Genomic DNA, 23,739 nt, shown 5'->3' with positions numbered 1-23,739 from the left:
CGCCAACTTCTTCCCTTGTCCTCCCATCCCTAGGGGTGCTATCTGTTCCTTGCAGTTCCACCTCTGATCCCTCACTGTTTGCTCTTCCTTTATTTGCCGAACAAATGAATGAAAACAAGAATAGGAGAGGTTGCAAACTGGCCGCTTAAGGCTGAATACGACATTTTGCATGGCCCACACAATTTCTGACATTTGGATAAGTGGAAACATTTAAAAATTAGGGGATTTTTGTATTATTTGGATGTTTGGTTTCTAATGGGTAATATTTATGGAATTGGGGCCAGCCCCGTGGCCAACTGGTTAAGTTTGCATGCTCTGCTTTGGTGGCCCAGGGTTTTGCCAGTTCAGATCCTGGGTGCAGACCTAGCACTGCTTGTCAAGCCACATTAAGGTGGTGTCCCACATAGCTCACCTAGAAGAATCTACAACTAGAATGTACAACTACATACTGGGGGACTTTGGGGAGAAGAAGAAGAAAAAAAAAAGACTGGCAACAGATGTTGGCTCAGGGCCAATCGTAAAAAAAAAAAAAATTTATGGAGTTGTTACTCAGTGCCAAGTAGCTTCCAAGCACTTATAATGTTTTGTGATTCTCCCAACAATGTTATATGTGTGCTATTATCTCCATATTACAGATGGAGAAATAAAGGCATGGAGAGAATAAGATCATACAGCAAATCAGTGGTAGAGCCAGGATTTAAGAACAATCTAATTCCAGAGTGCATGGTCATAGGTGCTACGCTACACCTGACTTCTTTGCTGGATGCTGGCCTGGAAACAGGAGGCCAGAGCCAGGGGCCTGTTTCAATTCACTGTACTTTTTTCTCTTTGAGTTGCCAGCTTCACTCCACAGACCTTTCTAGCCCATGTAGCTATATTACATTGCTATCCTTATGTTAAATAAATTTGCCCAAAGTCACATGGCCTTAGGTGATGGGGCAAAGTTTCGAACTCAGTTCTTCTGATTTGTAGACAACTTCATCAGAAATTTGGAAACAATTATATGTATCTATGTGTGTGGTGTGTGTTTTCACACACGTGCGCGTGCATATCCCCTGGGACTCCCTCTGTATGCAAGGCTCTAAACCCAATACGGTAATTCTCAAGTCTGCTCCTTTGTCTTTTGCAGTGTCACGCATTCTCCTTGTAGGATCTCATCCACTGTTAAAGAGTTTCTGCTCTTATTCTCGTGCAGACGATTCCAGTTCTTCCTCCTGATTTTCAACCCCTCATCTCTGACTACTATTAGTTGTAGGGGAGAAAGACAATTCCTCTCCCCTCTAGGTCCTTCTGGCTGGTCTAAGAATTAAATTGACATGAGACAGAATAACAGGAGAAAATCAAACAAAATTTAATAACGTGTATACATGGGGGAAACCCAGGAAAACTGAGTAACTTGCCAAAATGGCTGAAGCCACCACCTTAAATACCATCTTAAGCTAAAGACATAGGAGGATGTTGGGGAAAGTGACGCGAGAGAGCTCAAGCCTTTTACCTTAAAATCTTTTAGGCAGTAAGAGGGAAGGTCACAGTTTCAGTCTTTTGTCCTTAAAAATAAGCCACAGAGACACATTTTGGGGTGGCCAATTCTGATCCCCACATAGTCGTTTGTGTATCTACCTCACTCCCAAACTTGAACTCCTGTCCCCCAGACTAACTCCCCTAACACTCAGGCGGAGTGCTTGGAGGATAAGCTGCTGATGGAGAGGCCAGTTAAGAGTTGCCTATGGCAGTTTCACCCAAATAAGGCAGGCCTTGTCATGGACGGTGGGCATGGGGAGAAAAAGAGAGGCAGCAATCGAGGGGTACTTCAGGAGAGTGGAAGGGCCCTGTCCCTAGGCAGAGGAGGGGGATAAAAGACTTGAAAGACATAGAGGTGACAGATTTGGAGAGGGAGGAGCTGGGGAGCAAGGAGAATTGGAAACTGGCATAAATGGGGTGCCTATGAGTAAAAGAGGGAAGCTAGGCAGAGGAGCTCTTTTAGGGACGATAAATTTAGTTTCAGACAGTTGAGTTTGACCTGATGTCAAGACATGTAAATAGAGACGGCTTACAGGCAGCTGGAGATGCTGGAGTACTCCTCTCGACTGAAAACAGAAATCTGACCACTGCCAGCCTGGAGATGGTCATTAAAGCTGGGGGACATGGTGGCAATACCAGATTTTTAGGTGGGCTTCAGAGATCCATTTAGTTTAGTAGTTTATGCTCTGGCTACTTTTCCAATGTGAGGTGAAAGGGAACATGGCAACAGGAAGGCAGAGCTGCTGCGGTTGAGGGGCAGGGAGTGGAGGGGGCAGGGAGGGCTGCACGGACTCAGTCCTCCAGCCTCTCTCCCCTCCTCTTGCCTGTAGGTCCTTTTATGTTACAGCTGATGAAAAGGTCCTGAGAGTGAGGTGATTTGCCCTAGGTATTAACATCAAATTAGTGGCAGAGCTGGAACTGGAACCCAGTGACTAGCTTTTCCATCATGCCCAGAAAGCTCAAAAACATAGTTTTCATTTCTATTACCTTTCCCTTGTCTAGAAACCTGTATCCAGGCCAGCAGCCTCCCTGCAGGTGTTGGAGGGAACAAGTCCACAGGCTCTTGGTCTCCACGGCCCTCTCCTGGTTCCCCTGTCTCTGGGATGGCTCCTTTCCAGGCCCCACAGGCCCCTCTTCTGCCTGTGCTTTCAGTCACTCGCGTGTCAGTATCCACGTTCAGAGCCTCATCTTGTGTAAACTGCTGAAGACTCCTCATCAATCTCCAGCCTGGAGGTATGAGCTTGAGGCTTCCTCATGTCCAACTGCCCGCTGGGCATCTCCACCTGGATGTTCCAGTAACACGTCCAGCCATGTTAGATACACTGGTCTGCCAATAAACTTGCAAATCTAGATGAAATGGGTGATTTTTTTTTTTTTAACAGACTGTAAGCAGACAATATGGACTCAGGATCCTCAATAGGCTAATAAGCATAGCACAAATTAAAAAGTTATCAAAGATCCTCCTGCTACAAAGCCAGGTCCAGTTGGTCTGTTAAAGCCGCAAAAACCCCCTAATTGCTATGTATTTCCCCCGCAACTTTTTGTTGGAAATGTTATAAAATTCAAAACTTTAAAAAGCCTTAACTAGTACCTTGAACAGCTACATATCCTCCTCCCAGATTTAATAATTAACATTTTGCCATATTTGCTCTATCTCTATATAAGCACATTTTTTTTTTTTGCTGGGAAAGATTCACCCTGAGCTAATATCTGTTGCCAATCTTCCTCTCTCTCTTTTTTTTCCTCCCCAAAGCCCCAGTGCATAGTTGTATATTCTAGTTGTAAGTCCTAGTTCTTTCACGTGAGTGGCAGCCATATCGTGGCTACTGACAGATGAGTGGTGTGGCTCTGTACCCAGGAACCGAACCCACGCTGCCAAAGCAGAGCACGCAGAACTTTAAACGCTAGGCCATCAGGGCTGGCTCAGCACATATTTTCTTTTTGCTGACGATTTTCAAGTCAGTTAGACATCTGACACTTCACCCTTAAATAATGCAGCATGCAACTCCTCAGAAGAAAGCTGTTGTCTAGCATAATTACAATACCATTATCACACAAAATTCACTAAAGCATCCAATATCCAGTTCATATTTAAATGTCTCTAATTGTCCTAAACATGTTTTATAGTCCTTTAAAAAACTAGGATCCATCTCAACACAATCTAAACTATTCCAGAGCATTAAAAGGGATAGCAAGCTTTTATTTGATGATTTTTGATCCCCAAACTTGACAAAAAGCACAAACACACAAAACACAAAAAGCAAAAAGCAATTCTGACTAATAAATGCAAAAATCCTAAACAATATTAGCAAACAGATTTCAGCATATTAGAGGACTGAAGTGCTGTTGAGGATGTTGTTTGAACCCTCAGTTTCTCTTCTCCTCTCCCCCATTACATAACAGCCTTGTAATCGGACCCCACTGACGTCTTGATAGACCTGGAAAATTCCATCCCCGTCACACAGGTTTAAAGAGACCTAGGCAGTCAGCACGTGGCATCACCCCCGGCCACAGGTGATCCAACCAGCGACACGGGCTGTCCTGCTGCTGCTTACCAGAGGCCGGGTGTTAAACACTGACGAGCGCACCACCCTGATTTAGGCCGCCCCTCTTTGTCCCTTTGCTTCTGGGGGCATTCCTGTCTCCGGATTGTGTTGGAATTACCCGTTTCCCGTTGATCCATCCTAGCGCAGACACCGGGCGATTAATAAGAGTTTGAGACGCGCTAGAACGGACTCTCTCCAAGCAGCCCGCGGGCCCAAGGGCGGGGCGCGCGCGGAGCCTCGGACGTCTAGTCCCGCCCCTCCCCCGGCCGGCCACTCTGCCCCGCCCCTCCCCCGACGCGCCGCCTGGCCCCGCCCCTCCCCCGACGAGCCGCCTGGCCGGCCGCCCGTCCTCCGACGCGCCGCCTGGCCCCGCCCATCCTCCGACGCGCCGCCTGGCCCCGCCCCTCCTCCGACGCGCCGCCTGGCCCCGCCCCTCCACCGACGCGCCGCTCTGCCCCGCCCCTCCACCGACGCGCCGCTCTGCCCCGCCCCTCCACCGACGCGCCGCTCTGCCCCGCCCCTCCGACTCTCTGCTCGCCCCGCCCCTCCTCCGACGTGCCGCCTGGCTCCGCCCCTCCTCCGACGCGTCGCTCTGCCCCGCCCCTCCTCCGACGCGCCGCTCTGCCCAGCCCCTCCTCCGACGCGCCCGGCCCCTCTCGCTTTCGCGGGCTCGGCCAGGAGACCTGGGCTGCGCGCGGCGCATGGCGCTTGCCGGGAGAGTCATGGCTAGTAAGTGGCGGGGCAGCCGAGCTGGCGTCGGAGGGGTGGCCGCGGATGCGGCGCCGGGCGGAGGCCCTCGCCGGATCAGCTCTCCTCCGCGCCGTGTCCCCGCCGCCTGCGTAGCCTTCATTCCCTGACGTGGGGTCCGGGTGTCCCCAGTGTCCGCAGTGTCGCGGGTGTCCGCGGCGCTCGGGCGGCGGGGAGGGGCCGTGGAACGCGGCCCGGCGCCCTCCCGGGGATTGCGGGCTTCGGGGGCCTCCGGGCGAGGCGGTGCGGCCGGTGGTCCCGGCCTCCTGCCCCGGTCCCTGCGCGGGAGGAGGGGGCGGTGCGCCTTTGTAGTGCGGGTTCCGTCCCTCCAGCCCGGCCCGGCCCGGCCGGCTGCGCTTGGCGCGAAGCCTCGGCCAGGCAGGCAGGCACTGCCGCTCCAGGTGCGACAGCCCCGCCCCCGGCCTCGCGGACTTAGTTTGAGCCAGAAGCGGGACCCTCCGGCGCGGTTGCTGTCGCTCTCTTCGCCTTGAATCTGTCTTTGAACCTGGGTTTTGCAAAGGCATCGACGCTGGTTATTTATGGTTTGGGCCCTGTCCCGTGAAAGTGGAACTGTGCGTCTCGGACTCGCGCTGTGGGAAGAGGGCTGGTTACCATGCTCCCCGCTCCCTACCCCCACCCCCGGGACGCCCTCTTGTCCTGAAGGAAACCCTGGCAAGCTGTCCGCATCCGGACGCCGAGCTCCCAGCTCAGGGTTACCGTTACACGGCCCATCCTGGACGGCCCAGGGCCGGGGTCCAGGCCCGTGCGCCCCCAGGCCTCTGCCGGGTTCCCTCCCGAGAGGCACTGCGTGCTCTGGTCTCGGGGTCGGGAGACCGGGATTATTCAGTCGTAGCCTGGCCCAGCCAGCAAGGATGGGCTCTGCACCCGTTTCCTGTCCTGTAAAGTGGATATGAACTGCCCTCCCCAGGTCCCCGCGGCCCCCGAGGTGGTGAGGAGGGTGGAAGTGCGCCGGGGCGCAGAGCAGGTCGCGCTGCAGGAGTGTCGGGATGGGGTGGGGCAGTCCTTCCGCACCCCGCTCTGGGCAGGAGTGGGGTCTGCAGAGGCGGAGCACGACAGGCTGCTGGCCTTGAGAACCGCGGTTTCTGATGGGGTCATCTGACCCCTGGAGGAGTGTTTTCAAGTTACGTGACTTCCCCGTCACTCACCCCAAACAAACCAACCGGGTGGCCGTCCTGCTTTATCCCTTTACAGAGCCCCAAGGGACCGGTGACCTGCAAGTGGGTGCTTTTGCCCTGAGCCGCCCACGCCAATACAAGGAGAAGGGGTTTGGCATAGCAGGGCAGAGACGTTATTCATTGATCAGTGAATGGAGGAGGCAGCGCTCCTGCTCTAAAATGCCTCCCTGAGGGGAAGGTGAGCAGGGATCTTATAGGATGTGAAGGGGAGGGTCTCCAGGTCGTAGCTCCGGGTGGGGGCATTTGGGGCATGCACACCTCTTCCCTTGCACACGTTTCCTTTTGCACATGGCAGCCCATTCCATCTTGGACCTTTCTGGTTTGGACCGGTAGGGACTGGTTCTGCTGGTTGGCCACGTGATATTGTTTTGCTTTGGTTCCTATAAGCAATCACAACTTAAAAACAAAGCATTAAACTTGGAAGATATGTTAAGGACTTCCCAGGGTGATGAGATCCCTCCTCTGATTATGTCTTGCTCCTCCTCCTTGAGCGGCAATGGATGAAGATCTGTGTTCCCTAAGCTCTTCCAGCTGATGAGGGCATCGGCATAGGGGCCCAGAGAGGAGGAGAACTTATCCCTAGCAAGTTTTAGATATGTTTGCTTGTCATCCGGTTGGTCTCTCAACCTCTGAGATCCCTGGTTAATACCATTTGGAATTTAATTAGTCTTTTGCTAACAAAGGAAACCAGACAGTTTAGGATGCAAGGCCCAAAGAATAGAAGAAGCAGAATAGCCACCAGAGGCCTCAGAAACGTGATAGAAACCAAGTCAGGCTGGGAGAGTCTGTTGGGCCCCATTCCACATAGCCTAGCGGTGCTGTAGGTATAGGCCTTTCAGGGAGGCACAGGTCAGGGTGAGGATAAGTATAGTTATGAGAGATGACAGAAGGAGTCCCAACACCTCCACAGGGTAGGAAGCCAGCCCACCAAGGACTCATCTTTATGTCTCCAGAGTAAGAGCTTCAGGCCTAAGAGGGGCTCATAGGGAAAGTCAGGATGGCTTGGAGTTACCAAGTCTTCTGGTTCAGGGTCTCTCTTGACTTGAGTATGACGCACCTGAGGGGTGACTCCCTGTAATTTTAGGACAGAGTGAGTGGTTAGAATCACCAGATAAGGCCTGTTCCACTTAGGAAGGACTAGTCCTGTGGGCTCCCAGTATTCCATGTTTTTAGGTCTACCAAATCACCAGGCTGGAAGGGATGGAGGGCCAGATCCATGGGGCCAGGCAGGACTTGGTTGCCATATGCTGTGAATGCCTTCACTGTTTACCCTACCTGAAGGGTGTACTCTAGTTGTTCTCTTCTCCTGTACTTCTGCCTTCCTGTACCTCCCACTGGCTTTTTGACTGGGAGGGTTGGAGTGTTGCATGCTGATTGGCATGGCCTGATGAGGCCTTGATTAATGAAGTTCTTTACAATGAGGGGCATACCATTTAGGGCATCCTGTCTGAGAGGATATTGTTTAACATTTGGGCATGTGTGCCCAGGTTTTAATTTGACAATTACCGGGTTCGCTTGGATGCGTGTCCCACTCTTTCTTGGGCCCAAACTCAAGGATTTACCTTTAATAATTCCATTAAGTTTGCCTTTAAACCTTTTGACTCAGTCCCTTTTTTCAGGAACATAATTATCTGGTGACCAAAGGCTGAGGGGACATTTACCTCCAATTGGTCCCCTTTCAAATAAATGGAATAATTTATGCAGCAGGTCCCTACCCAGCAAAGGATTAGGGCATTCTGGCACATATAGAAAGGAACGGGTTCACTGTTTTCACCTAATTTGTAGATTAAAGGTTTAATAAACTGCTGGTTCTCTGTGGTCCCTAATACCTCCAATATATTACATCTCTGGCTAGTAAGTTTGAATATTTGTAGCTAGATATTTGAGGAAACTAGAATTTAAGATCCAGTCCAGTTTACAGGTAGAAAACCAAAATCTCAAAGACAATGAATAGAACTAGAATCTAATACCCACAATTGTGTGTTAGTTTCTACTGAAACATAATTTTTCTCTCTAAAATCACCCTCATTTTTTTTTAGAAATGATACCCAAATTAAGACTAACTAGTTGGCAAAATAAGTCTAGTTTCAATAAAACTTGGTCCAATTATTTACATAAGTGCAGCAAATAGCCATTGATCGTATAGGTTCTTTTAACTCTGCTTTGCTGAAACTTTTTATAGGGAATCTCAGATTGATCTTCAAAGGCCTCTCAAGGCCCGGCCAGGCAAAGCCAAGGACCTGTCATCAGGATCTGCCTGCAGTACCTATAGATTTGAATGAATTCCCCTCTTCTCTTGAGGTTCCCTAAAATATCCTTGAGGTTCCCTGCACCTGCCAAAGAAGTCACCTTCTTTACCCACCTGGTAAAGTTGCTGGGAACCGTGTAAACAAGGTACCAGGCCAATATTTCCAAGTGACTTTATTTCATAAAGTCGACCTTTATTCCTCAAAAGCTGTCTGGTCATATCTGAGTTTATGCATGTTTCTCTCAAATATGACATTCCAGTCAAAGCTTTGGCAATATAACCAGTGTTTCCAGTTGTGTCCTGTTATAAGGAGAACATATTTTTATTGAACTTATACAAATAAATACATTGCCATGAAAATAGCAATATTCTCTCACGAAGAGTTTCCAAATTCTGGAGGGATCAGGTAGGGGAAAAAAGATAAATGTTTCAATTCTGCTTTCAAGGGTATAATTTACCAAATTTTTCTAAGTCATAGTTAGCTTGAGAGAAAAAAGAAAAAGAGTTCATTAAATCTTCTGTTAGCAGTTTCATGAACTCAGTTTTTCCGTTAGATTTCTGTAATTTTTTTTACACCCAGTTCAGTTTTATGATCTGAAAGTTTATCAGAAACTTGTATTCTAGAGTAAGTGTCAGAGTCTTTTCCATGAATCTCTCTGAAGATGAAATGCATCTGTAAAAACATCAAAGTAAAATGACAACTGCAAATGACAAAAGACTCAAAAAGTGCAATTGACAAAGAAACTTGACTATTTCTATGACACACAACACTTCAAGATAATAACTATAATTATGGCTGACAAACAGGACATACCAGAATTTTAGGAATGTCATATAATTTTTTTTTTTGAGGAAGATTACACCTGAGCTAACTACTGCCAGTCCTCCTCTTTTTGCTGAGGAAGACTGGCCCTGAGCTAAAATCCAAGCCCATCTTCCTCTACTTTTTATATGTGGGACGCCAACCACAGCATGGCTTTTGCCAAGCGGTGCCATGTCTGCACCTGGGATCCGAACCAGCGAACTCTGGGCCAATGAGAAGTGGAATGTGCGCACTTAACCGCTGCGCCACTGGGCAGGCCCTGGAATGTCATATAATTTTTAAAATGTTTATATCAATAACATTTACCCACATAATACCACCTAAGAAGGTTTATCATCATTTATTTGACAATGCTTGCCATATAATTTAACATACCAAGTAAGTCTAATTAGTTTAATATCTTCCTCTTTAGAGAAAGAGAGAACAGTTTCTTTGAGAAGTCCCAGGGCTGATTGGAACTTCTCAAAGTTTCCTTTTTTTAAGTCAAAAGAAGGACTTCAATTTTAGGAGAGATTCACCCCTAAAAAAGTCAAAAAGTTTAAAAACACTTGGTCAAATAGGGAACAGTGCTGTTATCCATTCAATCAAAATGACGACAGAAACAGAAAAACCTTAATAGAGCTCATTGTCTTTGAACATAGAAAGTTATTTTAACAAAATATGGATTTTCTGTCATTTAGGTAGACTTACTCAAAGGTAAAGAAAAACCTTTTATAACCTCTTTATCAAGAGCAGACCAAAAGTTCAAGAAAATTATCTTTTTAGAGAGAAAGCCACATTCTAGTTTTTGCACCAGCCTACATTTTACATCAAGACTCCTTAATTAAATTCATTTCAATCTTAGCCAGCTTGACCATGCACAAAACTCAGGGTTATACTTCCATCAGCCTTCTATCACTTTCTTTTTACATTCAGAATTTGTCCCATGCCTTCCTTTTTTTTTTTTCCTCTTCCTAATACTTTAGGACAAATTTATTTTTCTTATTAAAACAAAAATACTTCCATTCTTTATACCTTGTTTACTGAAAACATATATCTTATTTTCTTTGAATACAAAGATGTTTTCCTTATTAAATTTTTAGTAGTTTTAATTACATATATTAATTGGAATTCTTAACCCTTACAGACCTTAATTTTTAATGAAAACTAAAAAGCAGGCCCTTTGAACTGTCCTTTACTTAGCATTCGGTGACTTGGCAAACTCACAAATGCTTTTTATAATTTCTAGAAACATATTACTTTTGTCAATGCAAAATAACCAATAACCATTCTACAGATAAGAGAAATAACATGAGTTTTCCTTGAGCCAGAATGAGGATTATAACCCAAGAAGGCCTTAGAAAGCATTCCGGAGAAGCATGGTTTTCAGCAGTCTTATATCTCTTTAGAACAAAGAACATACATTAAACACGCCCAGGATACATTTTCATCAAAATTTCAAAGAGGTTTTTAGTTGCAAATTAGCAGGTCAACACGACCCTGATGTTGGGAAAGGGACTAATCCTGGCATTACCAATAGGGCTATGAGGGGAAGTCTGCCCTCTTATCTTAAGAGAGTGCATTCTTTACTTTAATGGTTAAGCAGGAGTACAATGCATTTGATAGGCCATAAGTCAGGCTTCTTTAGTTCAAGTGGAATCAGTTTTGAACCTGAATATTTACCCCATATACCTCAGTATGGGAAAATTACTTGTCACACTAATTATTTAGATTGCCTATAAAGGCTTTGACACATCAGACAAAATCAGTTATTCTAAGCTATTATTTTGCTGACAAATTTGTAATGGGGATACCATGAGCTTATTTGACTAGTAAACCCAGACTGCACATCTGCATCATATCCAAAGTTGATAACTATAAAGACATGCCTATTTTAATCAAACCAACAAACTTAAACGAACTTTTTCTACTTTTTTTTTTTGAGGAAGATTAGCCCTGAGCTAACCTCTGCTGCCAATCTTCCTCTTTTTGCTGAGGAAGAGTGGCCCTGAGCTAACATCTGTGCCCATCTCCCTCTATGTTATGTGTGGGACGCCTGCCACAGCATGGCTTGATAAGCTGTCTGTAGGTCTGTGCCCAGGATCTGAACCAGTGAACCGTGGGCCGCTGAAGCAGAGTGTGTGAACTTAACTGCTACGCCAACAGGCCAGTCCCTAAATAAATTTTTATTTACCAAAGATTATTTATTATCATGTTAACTTGAAAGACGTTCGGGTTAGTTCCTATGGCGCTTTGCCTGTGGATGTTGCTCTATCTCAAGGTTTCTCAGCCTCAGCAGTGTGGGCGTTTTGGACTGGATAATTCTTTGTTGTGGGGTCTGCCCTGTGCCTTGAGGCATGTTTAGCAGTATCGCTGCCTTTGCCCACTAGATGCCGGTAGCACCCCACCAGGCATGACAATCAAAACTGTCTCCAGACATTGCCAGATGTCCTGGGGGGCAAAGTTGCCGTCCAGTTGAGAACTGCTGCTCCATCTGATTCAGATTTCTTGACAGCTGTGTTCTTTTATCTTCGTCCTCAGCTTTCCGCTTGGCCCTCATCCAACTTCAAGTTTCTTCCGTCAAATCAGATAACCTCACTCGAGCTTGTGGCCTTGTCCGGGAGGCGGCAGCACAAGGAGCCAAAATAGTTTGTCTGCCAGTAAGTATGGAGGCAGTCAGCCCTTTGTGGGAGCTGTTGACCCAGCAGGATAGTGTCTGCTAGTGCTGGTTGTCCTCTTGTGTCTGGATCCAGCAAGGTCCTTTGGGACCCCAGGACTGTCCCATGTTTGTCTGGAAGGTGACCCTAGCCAGGGTTTCTGTGATAGGATATGCTGGCCTTATTACAGGTCTTTAACTTCAAGATCATCTGTTCTGTTCAGAGTCCTCATAGGCTGAGGGACTTACCTGAAGCAGAAATCCTCAGTGCCTCGGCTACTCACTTTCTTTCCTTGTAGAATTAAGTCTTTACAGGACCAGGACATAGTGATTTTAGTGCTAAGCCCCCAACGTTTTCAAAAAATTGTTGAAAACTGAAGATTGTCAGAGACATTTGGGAAGCTTGTAGTACCTTCCTCAAAGTGGTAGACCGTGGTGAGTTGGGTGGACTGTGCTTCTCTTTCCTAGGTAATTTCCTTCAGAGCAGAACCAGCTGAAGGCCACATCCCATTTGTCTGTCACTGGGTACGGTTCGAGTCGTGCTTGGGTCAGGGCATATGTCTGCTGGCGTCTTCTCCTGGCAGAGGCCACTGGGGTTGGTGGTGGATTCCACACAGACCCCCCGACCCTACCCCTCCCACTGTGGGGAGGAGGCAGCCCTTTGCAAACCCTGCTGAGGTTGACTGGAGGGTGTTTGGGGCTACCTTGTAGTTTAGGCTCCAGACCGTCACAGTGGCCAGTGAGTAGGGATCTTTAACAGGGGAGCTGAGGTCGTAATGAATCCTGTCCTCCTCACGGCTCCAGTCACGGGACTCTCCCGTACTTGGACCCTGATCATGTGTCTTGTGGAATAAGTTGTTGGGGGTCAGAGTCCAAAGGCCGGGGGTGAAAGCACGTGAATGCTGTGCGTGCGCCTTCTGATAGGCCTTGTGTGAGCTGCTGATCCTCGGCTTGAGTCTGCTGGCTCAGTGCCAGGTGCACAGGCAACCTCAATACATGGGAAACAAGGACTTAGAGTTGAAGTCTATTAGTTTTTGCTTTTCTCAGAGAGCTATTGAAGACAGACAGGTCTTGGGGAATGAGAGATTTCACAGGATCAGAACGATAGTGCTGGAAGGGAGCATAGAAGTAGCTCATTTTACAGATGAGGAAGCATTTTACTTTCTGTGGCTTTCAAAGCTTCCGTACTTTTTGAAACACAGGCTTTATTGCTTTACAGAGTTATTAATATACCTTTGAGCCTATGGGTGCATCCTAACCCCAAAGTGGTGTGAGTTAGCCCAGCTGTAGTGGGGCCTGGGGGCCCGAGGCTGGGAACTCCTAGTTCTCTGCAGACTCGAGGGAGAGGCAGGACTGGCCTCTGCTGAAGTGACCGGGATCTGAGAGAGCACACGTGACCTGTGTCCTCTGCCGAGCCAGCTGCAGAGTCCTGCCTGTGCCCACAGGCTCTTTAGCCCGGGGAGGTCAGTGTCTTTCGTATGAGCTGTGTTGTGTCCCTTTGAGAGCAGAGCTAGAAGAAGCAGCTATGTCTTCTTAGAGCAGAACTTTAAAACAGGTTGGGTGTTTTAGTGTTCTTTTCCCTTCCTTTGCCAACATTATTCTAGGAATGCTTTAATTCTCCATATGGCACGAACTATTTTCCTCAATATGCGGAGAAAATTCCTGGTGAATCCACACAGAAGCTTTCTGAAGTAGCAAAGGAGTGCAGCATATATCTCATTGGAGGTAACTTCCTGCCCACAAGGTACAATGGCCTTAACATGAAAAAATCCAAATAATTTTTGTTGTTACATTTAAATGGGAAACAAATTAGCCACTGAAAACAAGGAGGTAAGTCTGTATGTAGTAATGTGGAAGGATCTTCAAAAAACACTGTTACGTGGACAAAGAGGAAGTTCAATGTGATGTGTGCAGGTTCTCTCATTCAGATTAATTCCCCACACGAAAGGTTTATATTTTTATCTGTAGTTCTGTATGTAAGACAGAGTGAATCTTGTAGAAGGAACACACCACACTGATGCTAGGAATTTCCCTGGAGAAGGAGGGGGAGCCCAGGGGCAGGTGGAAAGGTGAAAGAAAAACCCTATCTGAACGTCTGCCATTATGCCTAAAACAGATTAAGAAATTTTCCTTCATAAAGGGGCCACTCACATCAAGAGAGCGTTGTTTTGGTTTTGAAATAAATTTTAAAATGTTCTGTTTGCTTAAGTGAAAAATAAGTACAGTAACACTCTAGTAAATATAGCAAACAAGACTATTTCTGTTTGAGAGACTTTAAGAGGGAGATAGTAGGAATGGGAAACGGAGAAGAGGTGGAGGACAGCAGGCAGAGCAAGAAGAGGCAGAGCCAGCCGCAGGGTTGCACTCGGTGCTGGAAGGCATGTGGCCTTCGGGACAGTCCTGTGGCAGGACCTACTGAACTGAAGTTGAGCGAGAGTGAGTTCCCTGGGCTGCTCCGCTGTTACAGATGAAGTGTTGCTCCAGATCAAAGCTGAGTTCAGAAACAGTTTGGTTACTTTTGAAACCTGTCTTTGGCATCTGACCTAATTATATTTCATCTACACTCGAGAGCTTCTCTCTGAAAACTCATGTTCAAGAAGAAAAAACCATGATTAGATAAACCTTTGAAGATAGTCAACTCTATTGTTGGACCCAAGTGACAGTTTATCCAGTCTTTGTCCACTTATCATAGAAGAGTGCTTTATTCAGAATGTTTTCTGTGCCTGTGTGTCTCTCCTCTCAATGAAAGGTTCCATTCCTGAAGAGGATGCTGGGAAATTATATAACACCTGTGCTGTGTTTGGGCCTGATGGCGCTTTATTGGTAAAGCACAGAAAGGTAAGTTTGGAATGTGGAAGTCTTGTTGCCACTTGAGAATTTGCCATGAAGCCCCGTAGTCCCTCTCATCATATTGTACACACAGCAGGCATCTGACTTGTTGGCACAGATGCCTATTCCTGGCTGTTGGTATTGTTATTTGTATGGTACATCTTTTTCTAATCTCCTATTTTCAGTTCCCCAGTGCTGCTGCTTTTGTCCAGAGTTCACAGGTATCTGGGGGAAAGCTGGTCTGATAGGACCACTCTGCCATTCCCAGGAGAGGAGCCAGGACCGAGCTGTTACCCCCACTCTTTGAAGTGTGTGTTTTCAGTATTGAGTTTTCCAGTCCATGAATATGGTGTACATCCTTGCATTTTTTAGGCTTTAATTTCTCTCAAATTGTTTTTATAGTTTTGTGTGTATAGTCTTATATTTCGTTTGCTAGATTTATTTCTAATTGACGTGTTTTGGCGGCCTTTCATTTTCTGTTCTTGCTGGTATATAGAAGAACAACTAATTTTTAAAATATTGACCTTGTAATAGTAACCTTGTTAAACTCAGTCATTAATTCTACTAACTCGTCTGTAGATTTTCTAGGTTCACAATTATATCGTTTGAGAATAATGACAGATTTGCTTTTTTTCTTTCTAATTGTTGTACTTTTTATTCCTTTCTTTTCCCTTGTTCCGGGACCTCTGGAATAGGTTGAATGGCAAGTGTCTTTGTCTTGTTCCTGATCTCAATAGAAGGCTTTTAGTGTTTCACCATTAATTACAATATTTCTTTAGGTTTTTTTACAGATACTCTTTATCAGATTAACGGAGCTCCCTTCCTAGAAGAGTTTTCTTTTTTTGTTTTGTTTTTTGAATAAGAATGCTCATTATGCACCTCTTCAGATGACCATATGACTTTTCTCCTTTATTTGCTTAGTGTGGTAAATTACATTGACTGATTTTCTAGTGTTAAAGCACACTTGCTTTCCTTGAATAAATCCAATTTGGAAGTGATGTGTTATTCTTTTTATATATTGCTAAATTTGGTTTGCAAAATTTTACCTATTTTTAGTCACTCACCCACTCTCTACCTCTCCTGTCGACGTGTCAGTTTGTTCTGATTCTGAGTAGTCTTCATTTAGCGTTTATATTGAGTAAAAAGCAGCACATTAATTGCTTCCCGTAAGAAACGTAGGCATTGGTTTGCTCACTGCCTAGAAACGAAGGGTCATAAAGTCCCTAGCATCATTTCTTGTTTCCTGTGTTAGGATTCATTGTGGTAAGATGTTGGTCAGCTGGTGGGTGGGTTGTGGGCTGGATGGGGGTGCTGTTTGTACAGTTGATCTTAGAGCACCCCCATTCTGGCCATGGAAAGGTGTTTGTTATTACTGCCGTGAACCTGCTCGAAAAGAGGTAACCAAACCCTTTGTTTGTGATGCAGCTCCATCTGTTTGACATTGATGTTCCTGGGAAAATTACCTTTCAAGAATCTAAAACACTGAGTCCTGGTGATAGTTTCTCCACATTTGATACTCGTACGTACCATATAAATTCACCTCTTGTAACAGTCCCAGTAGAAGACGATCAGGTATTCCTTTGTTTTTCTCTTATGTCCCTCCCCAACATCTTTACATAACCTGGTGAAAAGACCAGAGTGAGAAGGGCAGGGGATGGTCAGAGATCTAGAAAGGGCAGCTGAATGGAGAACTCAGGGTGCGACGTGACTTTGCTCTCCATCAGTCACAGCCCTGTTAGCATGCCAGCTTCCAGAGTGTACCTAAGGCCAGGACTGAACACCTCCCACTTAGATAACAAGCATTCAGTTAGGACGAAGTTCTTGTCTCTACTCTGCTGACGTAAATGAAGTCTTTTTGTGGTGAAATCCCAGCAGGAATAGCTTATATGTTTTCACTGTCCACGGGCCCTGTGTTAATGTCTCCCTGTCACTGTTTGTGAGCATAAGGTCGTGGCGCCTTTCCCACACCGTGCTGCAGGAGGTGAACTTCTCACGTCTGCACTTTTTGTTTGGAAAACAGCTTACTGCAGAGTGGGCCTGGGCATCTGCTACGACCTCCGCTTTGCAGAGCTTGCACAGATCTACGCACAGAGAGGTGAGGGGGCTGTGTTGTATAGCTGCTGGGAGGGTTGATTCTGGGCTGGTCCTTGTGGGTAGAGGGAGCCTTTAGTCAGAAAAACTGAGGTCTTAGTCTCTCCCTGCGTCTGGCTTCTCAGACATTTGCTGGGTATGGACAGCATGGCTTCTCAGAGGTTGTGATTGAACACCGTGCAGCTAGGGCAGGAGCCAGGCTCCTCAGGCTGCTGAGCATCTGTTCTGTCCTGGAAGCCCTTCCTGCTACTGTGTTTGGAAAGAGTCGGTTGGAGCCCAGTGGAAATGAAGATGTGGTCTGTGCTCATGGATTTCTCCACTCAGTAGTCCTAGGTGCTGGGTGCAGTAGAAATATAGTCAGTGACATTTTGGTCCAGAGAAGAAGTGGCCTACCGTCCTGGAAGAGCACCAGGTCAAGTGAGACCTGGGTTCTGGTTCCTACTACTTCCCCTTAATTGCACGGTCCTTTGGGTAAATTATTTAATCTGTGGAGCATTGTGGATCTCAGTTTTCTCACAGGAATGGTGTGAGGATTAAGGAGAGAGAATTTATAAAGCTCCTCATATAGTGCTCAACAAATATTAGCATCCCTACCAGCTGCTGAAGCCACTCTGACTCCAATTCGACTTCACTTAACAGAATGAAGTGGCTGCAGACAGTCCGTCTGCTCGGCCGAAGGTGGAGGTGCATGGGCTCTGGGTCAGCAGAGTCTGTTGAGTCTTATCACTACACATTAGAGCACCTGTTCTGCCCCTCGTTTCAGTGGAGAACATTACAGAACATGGTCCTTGGCCATGCGGAGCTGGCCATATGGTGCTGAGAGAAATTCGACTGACAGTTTTCCACTTTGTTTAGGCAAAGTCACATGTTGTGTTTTCGGTTGTCAATACTTTTCTTGTGGGTCTCTGTGTCTCATGTGTGTCTCTAAAGGAATTCAGAGCCATAACTTAATGCTGCTGACCCTGTCTGACTTGGCTGATGTCTCCGTGTGCTTGGGAAGGTTGGGTTTGGTCCTCCTGGTTAAGGAATGCAGGGAGGCACTAGGGTGGTCGGGTGCCCACCTGCACCCACCGTTCTTTGGCCTTTCTCTCCCCAAGGCTGCCAGCTGTTGGTATATCCTGGAGCTTTTAATTTGATCACTGGACCAGCCCACTGGGAGCTCCTTCAGCGAGGCAGGTAAGAGAGCACCTCAAGCATGCCTTCAAGCATCTCAGTGTTCCTTTGTGGGAGGATTTCTGGTTTGGTGGGAGGACTAGCCCTCCTGAGATGGAGTGCATGTTACAGGTTGGCTCAGGCCAGGTCTCTCAACTGTGGCAGTATTGACATTGGGACTAGATAATTCTTTGTTGGGCCTGTCCTGTGCATTGTAGGATGTTTAGCAGCATCCCTGGCCTCTCCCCACTAGATGCCAGTAGCAACCCCCTAATTGTGACAGTCAAAAAGGTCTCCAGATACTGGCACACGCCCCAGCTGAGAACTGGCCTCTGCAGTAAAATACTGTTTGAAGAGAGGGTTCCATGGCTCTAGGGGTCCTTGCATATCTGAGCCAGCCTGTCCTGTCCTCCTTTTAAAAGAAGGAGCTGTGAATTGAGGATAGAAAAAGGTTGCAGATCCACAATGTATAGCTGACCTCTTCTCTGTCTGTTGACTGCAGGGCTGTTGATAATCAGGTGTATGTGGCCACGGCATCTCCTGCCCGGGATGACAAAGCCTCCTATGTTGCCTGGGGACACAGCACCGTTGTGACCCCTTGGTGAGTTGGCTAAGCAAGGACAGGCTCACTGGGAGCTCAAGAGAGATGACGCCTGGGCAGGTGGGGGTCTGGTCCTGAGCAGCCCTGCCCTTCCCCCCACCCCCCCACACATCCCCACGTGTCTGCCAGGCCTCCCTCTCTGTGAGAGAAGCTTCACTTGAGAACCCTGTGAGAAAGAACTGGTCCTGTTCTCCTGGCTGAGTGCCTGGCCCCCCGTGCTGAGTTTCTGAGGGGCTTGCATTGTCAGTCAGATTAGGATCATGTTGGGAGACAAGGCAGCAGTGACGGGGGGGGGGGGGGGGGGGGGGGGGGGGTTGGTAGAAGAAGCTCCAAAACTCTGGGCTTTTGGTAAAAATTTAGACTGGGTGACTGGCCCTAGGGCAGGAGTGAGTTACAGGGTGAGGATTTTGCTTCCTGCATAACAATTACAGGAGGGGAGAGGATGGGCTCCATTAAGAGAAAGGCTGAAGCATTTCATTACTCAGAGGCTACAGGAGAGGGCAAAGCATCTTTTTACTCAGTGGAACCGGCAAGAAAGGCTGCCCAGCTCAACAGATGTCACACACTAATACACAGATCTCGTGGTCCGCGTCTCTATAGTGCATAGCATCATCACACAGCGCCTCAGTTTGACTCTCTGTGCTAAGTCCAGTTTATGGATAGTGGGATTGGCACTCACAGGATCAAGGGGCTGGAACTGCTGTTGGGATCTGGGACTTCTGGCTTCAGGACTTGGATTTATTTCATGCTCCTTCTCAAACATCTGTGTGATCACACACACACTCACACACACACGCTCACTGATGTGTATGTCTACAGTTTCAGGATAAATATACCAGTAACAGGGCCAAGAGGGCTGACTATCAGTGTGGGGTCCCTCCAGTTTCTCCCTTCTGACTTTATAGTACCCAAAGCTTAAAGCGTGTGATGGGGAGGCAGATGTGACCAGGGAGCGATCTCAGGGAGCCCCTGCACGTTAGGACCTGGGCAGTGGAAGCCTGGAAGGATTAAGTTGGCCTGAAAATGTTCTCCAGCTTTGTTCAAGTTCCTCTGCCCAGGTGTTGGTGACAGACTTCCTGGCCTTTGGGTAGCTCTGCTCCACACTAATTCTCCTGATGAACCTGCTGCCGATCAAGCAGGCTGCTTCTGACGTGAAGTAGTTGTACAAGGTTTACCTTTATTTCTTCCTTTCCAGAATTCCATCTGTGGGGTTGGGGGTCCGCTGGCTCTGATCACTGTTGGCATGGGTTCCTGGGATTAACATAGATCTTTGGATGCTAGAGCAAATGTGGAAGAAATAGAAAAGAATTCAGTTAAGTGGCATTAATGATGGTGTTTGTAGCTCATTTGTGCCAAAAATTTGTTTGTGGCCCTCTGGTCAGGAGAACCAGTTATTATGTCAGTTGTTTGTTCTGTCAGATGACTTCCTTTTGGGCTTTGAAGAAATTTCATTTCATTAGATATGTTTTTGAAGCCCTGTGTGGGCCAAGAGACTCAGCTCTGGAAACGCTTTTCCAGACAGCTGTCCCTGGATTTATGAAGCAGTGTTGCTGTTTGTGAGTCTGGGGCTCCTGCCAGCGGGGCTGCCGGTGGCTCCTGCCACTTCTACCCAGGCCAGCAAATTGAAACCTTTCCATCAAAAACCAAAACCCATGAACACCAGAATCCAGAGATCAGAGGCACCAGACCAGAGATCCACGCGGATCCGGGCCCTGCCCAGGCCCAGCCTCACTGTGCCGGGGGTGGAGCAGCAGCCCCGGGGGCCATGAGGAAGCAGAGGCAGGCTACCTTGTGAAGGCGCCGTGCTGACCTGCACTCACGAGGGGACAGGATGTTGGTCACAGTCGGCTCCATTCCCGAATGTTCATTTCATAGAATAATTACCATTTCCCAGCAATCTGCAGTTTACAAAACATACTCCATAATTGCCTCACTGAGTCCTCATGGAGCTCTTGTTTCCACTTTACAGACGAGGAAATGGAGACTCCAAATGACCTGCCACGAGGCCACACAGCTACTCAAATGGTAGAGCAGGAATCTGTACCCCTACCTTCTTGTGTTAAATCTCAGATTCCCTCCCCCTTGGCCTGTGGGATGGGGAGGAGAAACAGAGAGAGATTGAGCGTCAGCGGATGTCAGTGAGCCTGCTCACGTGCTCCTGCATCTTTTTCAGGGGGGAGGTCCTCGCCACGGCTGGCACTGAAGAGATGATCGTGTACTCGGACATCGGTGAGGTTTGCCCGGCAGTTCAGGTCTCGGGTGTCCCTGTTGCTCTCAGGCCAGACTGTGTGGCTGTCTGTCACCTGGAGGCCCCTGTCACCTGGAGGGGCTCCTGTATGCCCCTCCTCACTTATCCTTGGTTCTCTGGCCAAGCCCTGGGGGCCGGAGCTCAGCTCGAGTTTTCTTGGTTTGGCTTGAGATGCTCGGGGGGCAGCACCCAGCGTCTGTGCCTCTAGACAGGGCCTGTGTTGCCGAGTTTCTTGCTCACGCTCTGATTGTTTTTATACTGTTTGGGGGAAGAAATCCCCTTGGTTAGTGGGGAGTTACATCTTATTAATAGTGCACTTTCTTGTTTTTGCAGACCTGAAGAAGTTGGCTGAAATACGCCAGCAAATCCCTATTTTTAGCCAGAAGCGATTAGACCTCTATGCAGTGGAGGCGAAGAAGCCCTAAGGTTTACATTTCCAACGCGTCATGAAACAAGAAGATGTGTTTCTGCAACATAATCAACTCCCTGCTGAATTCTTTAATGGAGTCGTTTTTGTTTGTTTGTTTTTTGTTTTAATTTCAGCCTTTTCCCTTCCTGGGAGCTCTCCATTGAGATGACGGAGCGTCAGCACACTGACATCTCCACACCGTGTTAAATAGTCCAAAAGGGCTCAGGCTGGCATTGAAGAGCAGGGGAGCCAGGGATGGCTCTAAACCTCCTTCTGTACCTAAGTTGCCTCAGAGCAGTTGATGGAAGTTCCGATCTTGGTGTCCTGGTGGTCGATTCACTGGCTATGAATGTATCTGTCCCGAGCCTCTCGTCTCACTACTGGAGTCCATCACACAGAAACCTGGGCCTGGGGCTGCTCCTTCTCGAGCAGTACCTCACGCTCTGCTCCGAGTGGCTATGGGAGCAGGGTGGTGGGTTGTTGGTGTTTGCCAGCGGAGGTGGCAGCCCCACTCTTCCTAGCAGCCTTTGGGCTCTTCAAATTCAGGGAGCTGACAGTGCAACCCAGACGCCCCTGGTCGAGGGGAAAGACGTTTCCACAGAGAGCCCAGTGCGGCGTTTGCTCCAGGCAACGGAAGATGAGTCTCTGCAGGTTTCCTGATAGGATGAGTGTCTGGAAAGCTTTCTGTTTGCTTTTCTCCCTAGTAACATTTCTAGCTTGATAAAAGCAGATTTCAGCCTGGTGCTTCTCAGATTCCTTTTGCACAATTAAAAATCAAGAATTCTAATGAGCTTTAATTTATGTATGTTATGGCTAGTGTTGGGCTGGTAAACGTTTAACAACCAGCTGTCGGAGAAAAAGCCCTGATTTTGTAGTAGCATTTGCCAACTTCCATGGTGTAAATACTTACACCATGGCCAAATTCAGGCCGTCAATGTGACACCTCTAAACTGAGCGCTCAGATGCAGTCAGCTCTCATGAGCTGGTGCAGTCTGCTCTGACACATCACTGTATGTAGAGACAGTTCCCATACTGGAAAATAAAACAATTTTAAAACAAAAGAATACATGAGCACACATTCAGTAACTGTAAGAATGATGACATCATGTCCTCAGAAGAGTACGAGAGTGAAAAAGGCAAAGGGCTTTTTAAAATTGTGTACAATTTGGTCAAGTCTGACAGAGGTATACATCCATGAACCCGCTGCAATCGCGATAATGAACATACCCACCTCACCCCCAAATTTGCTGCTCTTCTATAACCCCCTAGCTACTCCTCTCATCCGCAGGCAATCATTAGTCGGCTTTGTCACTATGGATTAGTTTGAATTTTCTAGAATTACCTTAAAATGGAATCATACTGTGTATGTACTTTTTTGTCTGTCTGCTTTCACTCATAATTAATCTGGAGATTGATCCACGTGTGTGCATCAGTAATTCATTCCTTTTCTATTGCTGAATAACAGTCCACTGTATGGATACACCATAAATTACCCGTTCTCAAGACATCTGGGTTGTTTCCAGTTTTTGGCTATTACAAATAAAGCTGCTGGAAACATTTTGTACAAGTTGTTCATTTCTCTTGAGTCAGTATCTAGGAGAGTGGTGGGGTTGTATGTGTATCTCACTGCCAAGCTGTTTTCCAAAGTGCTTGTGCCATTTCACTGAGCTACGAGCTGTCTATCAGAGTCCCATTTGCTCCACATCCTGCACCTGGCGTGATGAGTCTTAATTTAGCCATTTTAATGTGCACATAATGTTATTGCATTATGGTTTTAATTTGTATTTTCCTAATGACTAATGCTGAGCATCTTTTCATGTGCCTCTTTGCTATCTGTGTATCTTCTGTGGTGGAGTGTCTATTCCTATCTTTTCCCTGTATTTTATGGGGTTATTTATCCTCTTATTGATTAATAAGAATTCTTCATATACTCCAAATAAAAGTCTTTTGTTAGGTATTATGTTTTATAAATATATTCTCCAGGTCTGAGGAAAAAAATGTCTTTTCATTTTCTTAAAAGTATTGTTTAAACAGCAAAAGTTATAAATTTTCAGGGCTGGTCCGGTGGTGCAGTGGTTAAGTTCACACGTTCTGCTCAACAGCCTGGGGTTTGCCGGTCTGGATCCCGGGTGTGGACCTATGCACTACTTGTCAAGCCGTGCTGTAGCAGGCGTCCCACATATAAAGTAGAGGAAGATGGGCATGGATGTTGGCTCAGGGCTAATCTTCCTCAGCAAAAAGAGGAGGATTAGCAGATGTTAGCTCAGGGCTAATCTTCCTCAAAAAAAAGTTATAAATTTTCATGAAGGCCAATTAATTGCTTTTTCTTTTTTTTTTTTTTAAAGATTTTATTTTTTCCTTTTTCTCCCCAAAGCCCCCCAGTACATAGTTGTATATTCTTCGTTGTGGGTCCTTCTAGTTGTGGCATGTGGGATGCTGCCTCAGCGTGGCTTGATGAGCAGTGCTATGTCCGCGCCCAGGATTCGAACCAACGAAACACTGGGCCGCCTGCAGCGGAGCGCCCAAACTTAACCACTCGGCCACGGGGCCAGCCCCTTGCTTTTTCTTTTTTGAAGTTCATCTTTTTAATGTTGCATTTAAGCAATTGCCAAACCCAAAGTCACTGACTTTATCTTAGGTTTTCTTTTGGAACATACCCTATGTTTCAGTGGAAGTTTTATAGTTTTATCTCT

General features: G+C 46.9%; 1 protein-coding gene and 1 long non-coding RNA gene across 2 annotated transcripts; one reads left to right on the top strand and one right to left on the bottom strand.

Annotated features, from left to right (window-relative positions):
* Window positions 1–1,327: 1,327 nt before the first annotated feature.
* On the bottom strand, window positions 1,328–4,339 carry LOC139076928 (uncharacterized). Its single transcript, XR_011528996.1, has 2 exons — window positions 4,077–4,339; window positions 1,328–2,868 (listed from the first exon to the last, which is right to left on the bottom strand). It is a non-coding gene; the product is annotated as an uncharacterized lncRNA (long non-coding RNA).
* A 294-nt stretch (window positions 4,340–4,633) lies between these two features.
* On the top strand, window positions 4,634–22,606 carry NIT2 (nitrilase family member 2). The gene is made up of 10 exons (XM_070582085.1): window positions 4,634–4,796; window positions 11,602–11,720; window positions 13,321–13,441; window positions 14,466–14,554; window positions 15,971–16,064; window positions 16,566–16,640; window positions 17,734–17,812; window positions 18,291–18,389; window positions 20,563–20,618; window positions 20,971–22,606. Exons 1-10 carry the CDS (start codon window positions 4,769–4,771, stop codon window positions 21,060–21,062), a joined length of 852 nt encoding a protein of 283 aa, XP_070438186.1. The 5' UTR covers window positions 4,634–4,768; the 3' UTR covers window positions 21,063–22,606.
* The last annotated feature ends 1,133 nt before the right edge of the window (window positions 22,607–23,739 follow it).

This window comes from Equus przewalskii, chromosome 18, assembly GCF_037783145.1.
Source record: "Equus przewalskii isolate Varuska chromosome 18, EquPr2, whole genome shotgun sequence".
Classification (NCBI taxonomy): domain Eukaryota; kingdom Metazoa; phylum Chordata; class Mammalia; order Perissodactyla; family Equidae; genus Equus; species Equus przewalskii.
This window is presented reverse-complemented; position numbering and strand designations above follow the sequence as displayed.

Bases quoted from the DNA above. Each gene is read 5' to 3' on its own strand.
- NIT2 (XM_070582085.1), top strand. From the start codon at position 4,769: ATGGCGCTTGCCGGGAGAGTCATGGCTA. The intron at 4,797-11,601 runs GTAAGTGGCGGG...CTTCGTCCTCAG, and splicing joins TGCCGGGAGAGTCATGGCTA to CTTTCCGCTTGGCCCTCATC. The intron at 16,065-16,565 runs GTACGTACCATA...TTTGGAAAACAG, and splicing joins TTTCTCCACATTTGATACTC to CTTACTGCAGAGTGGGCCTG.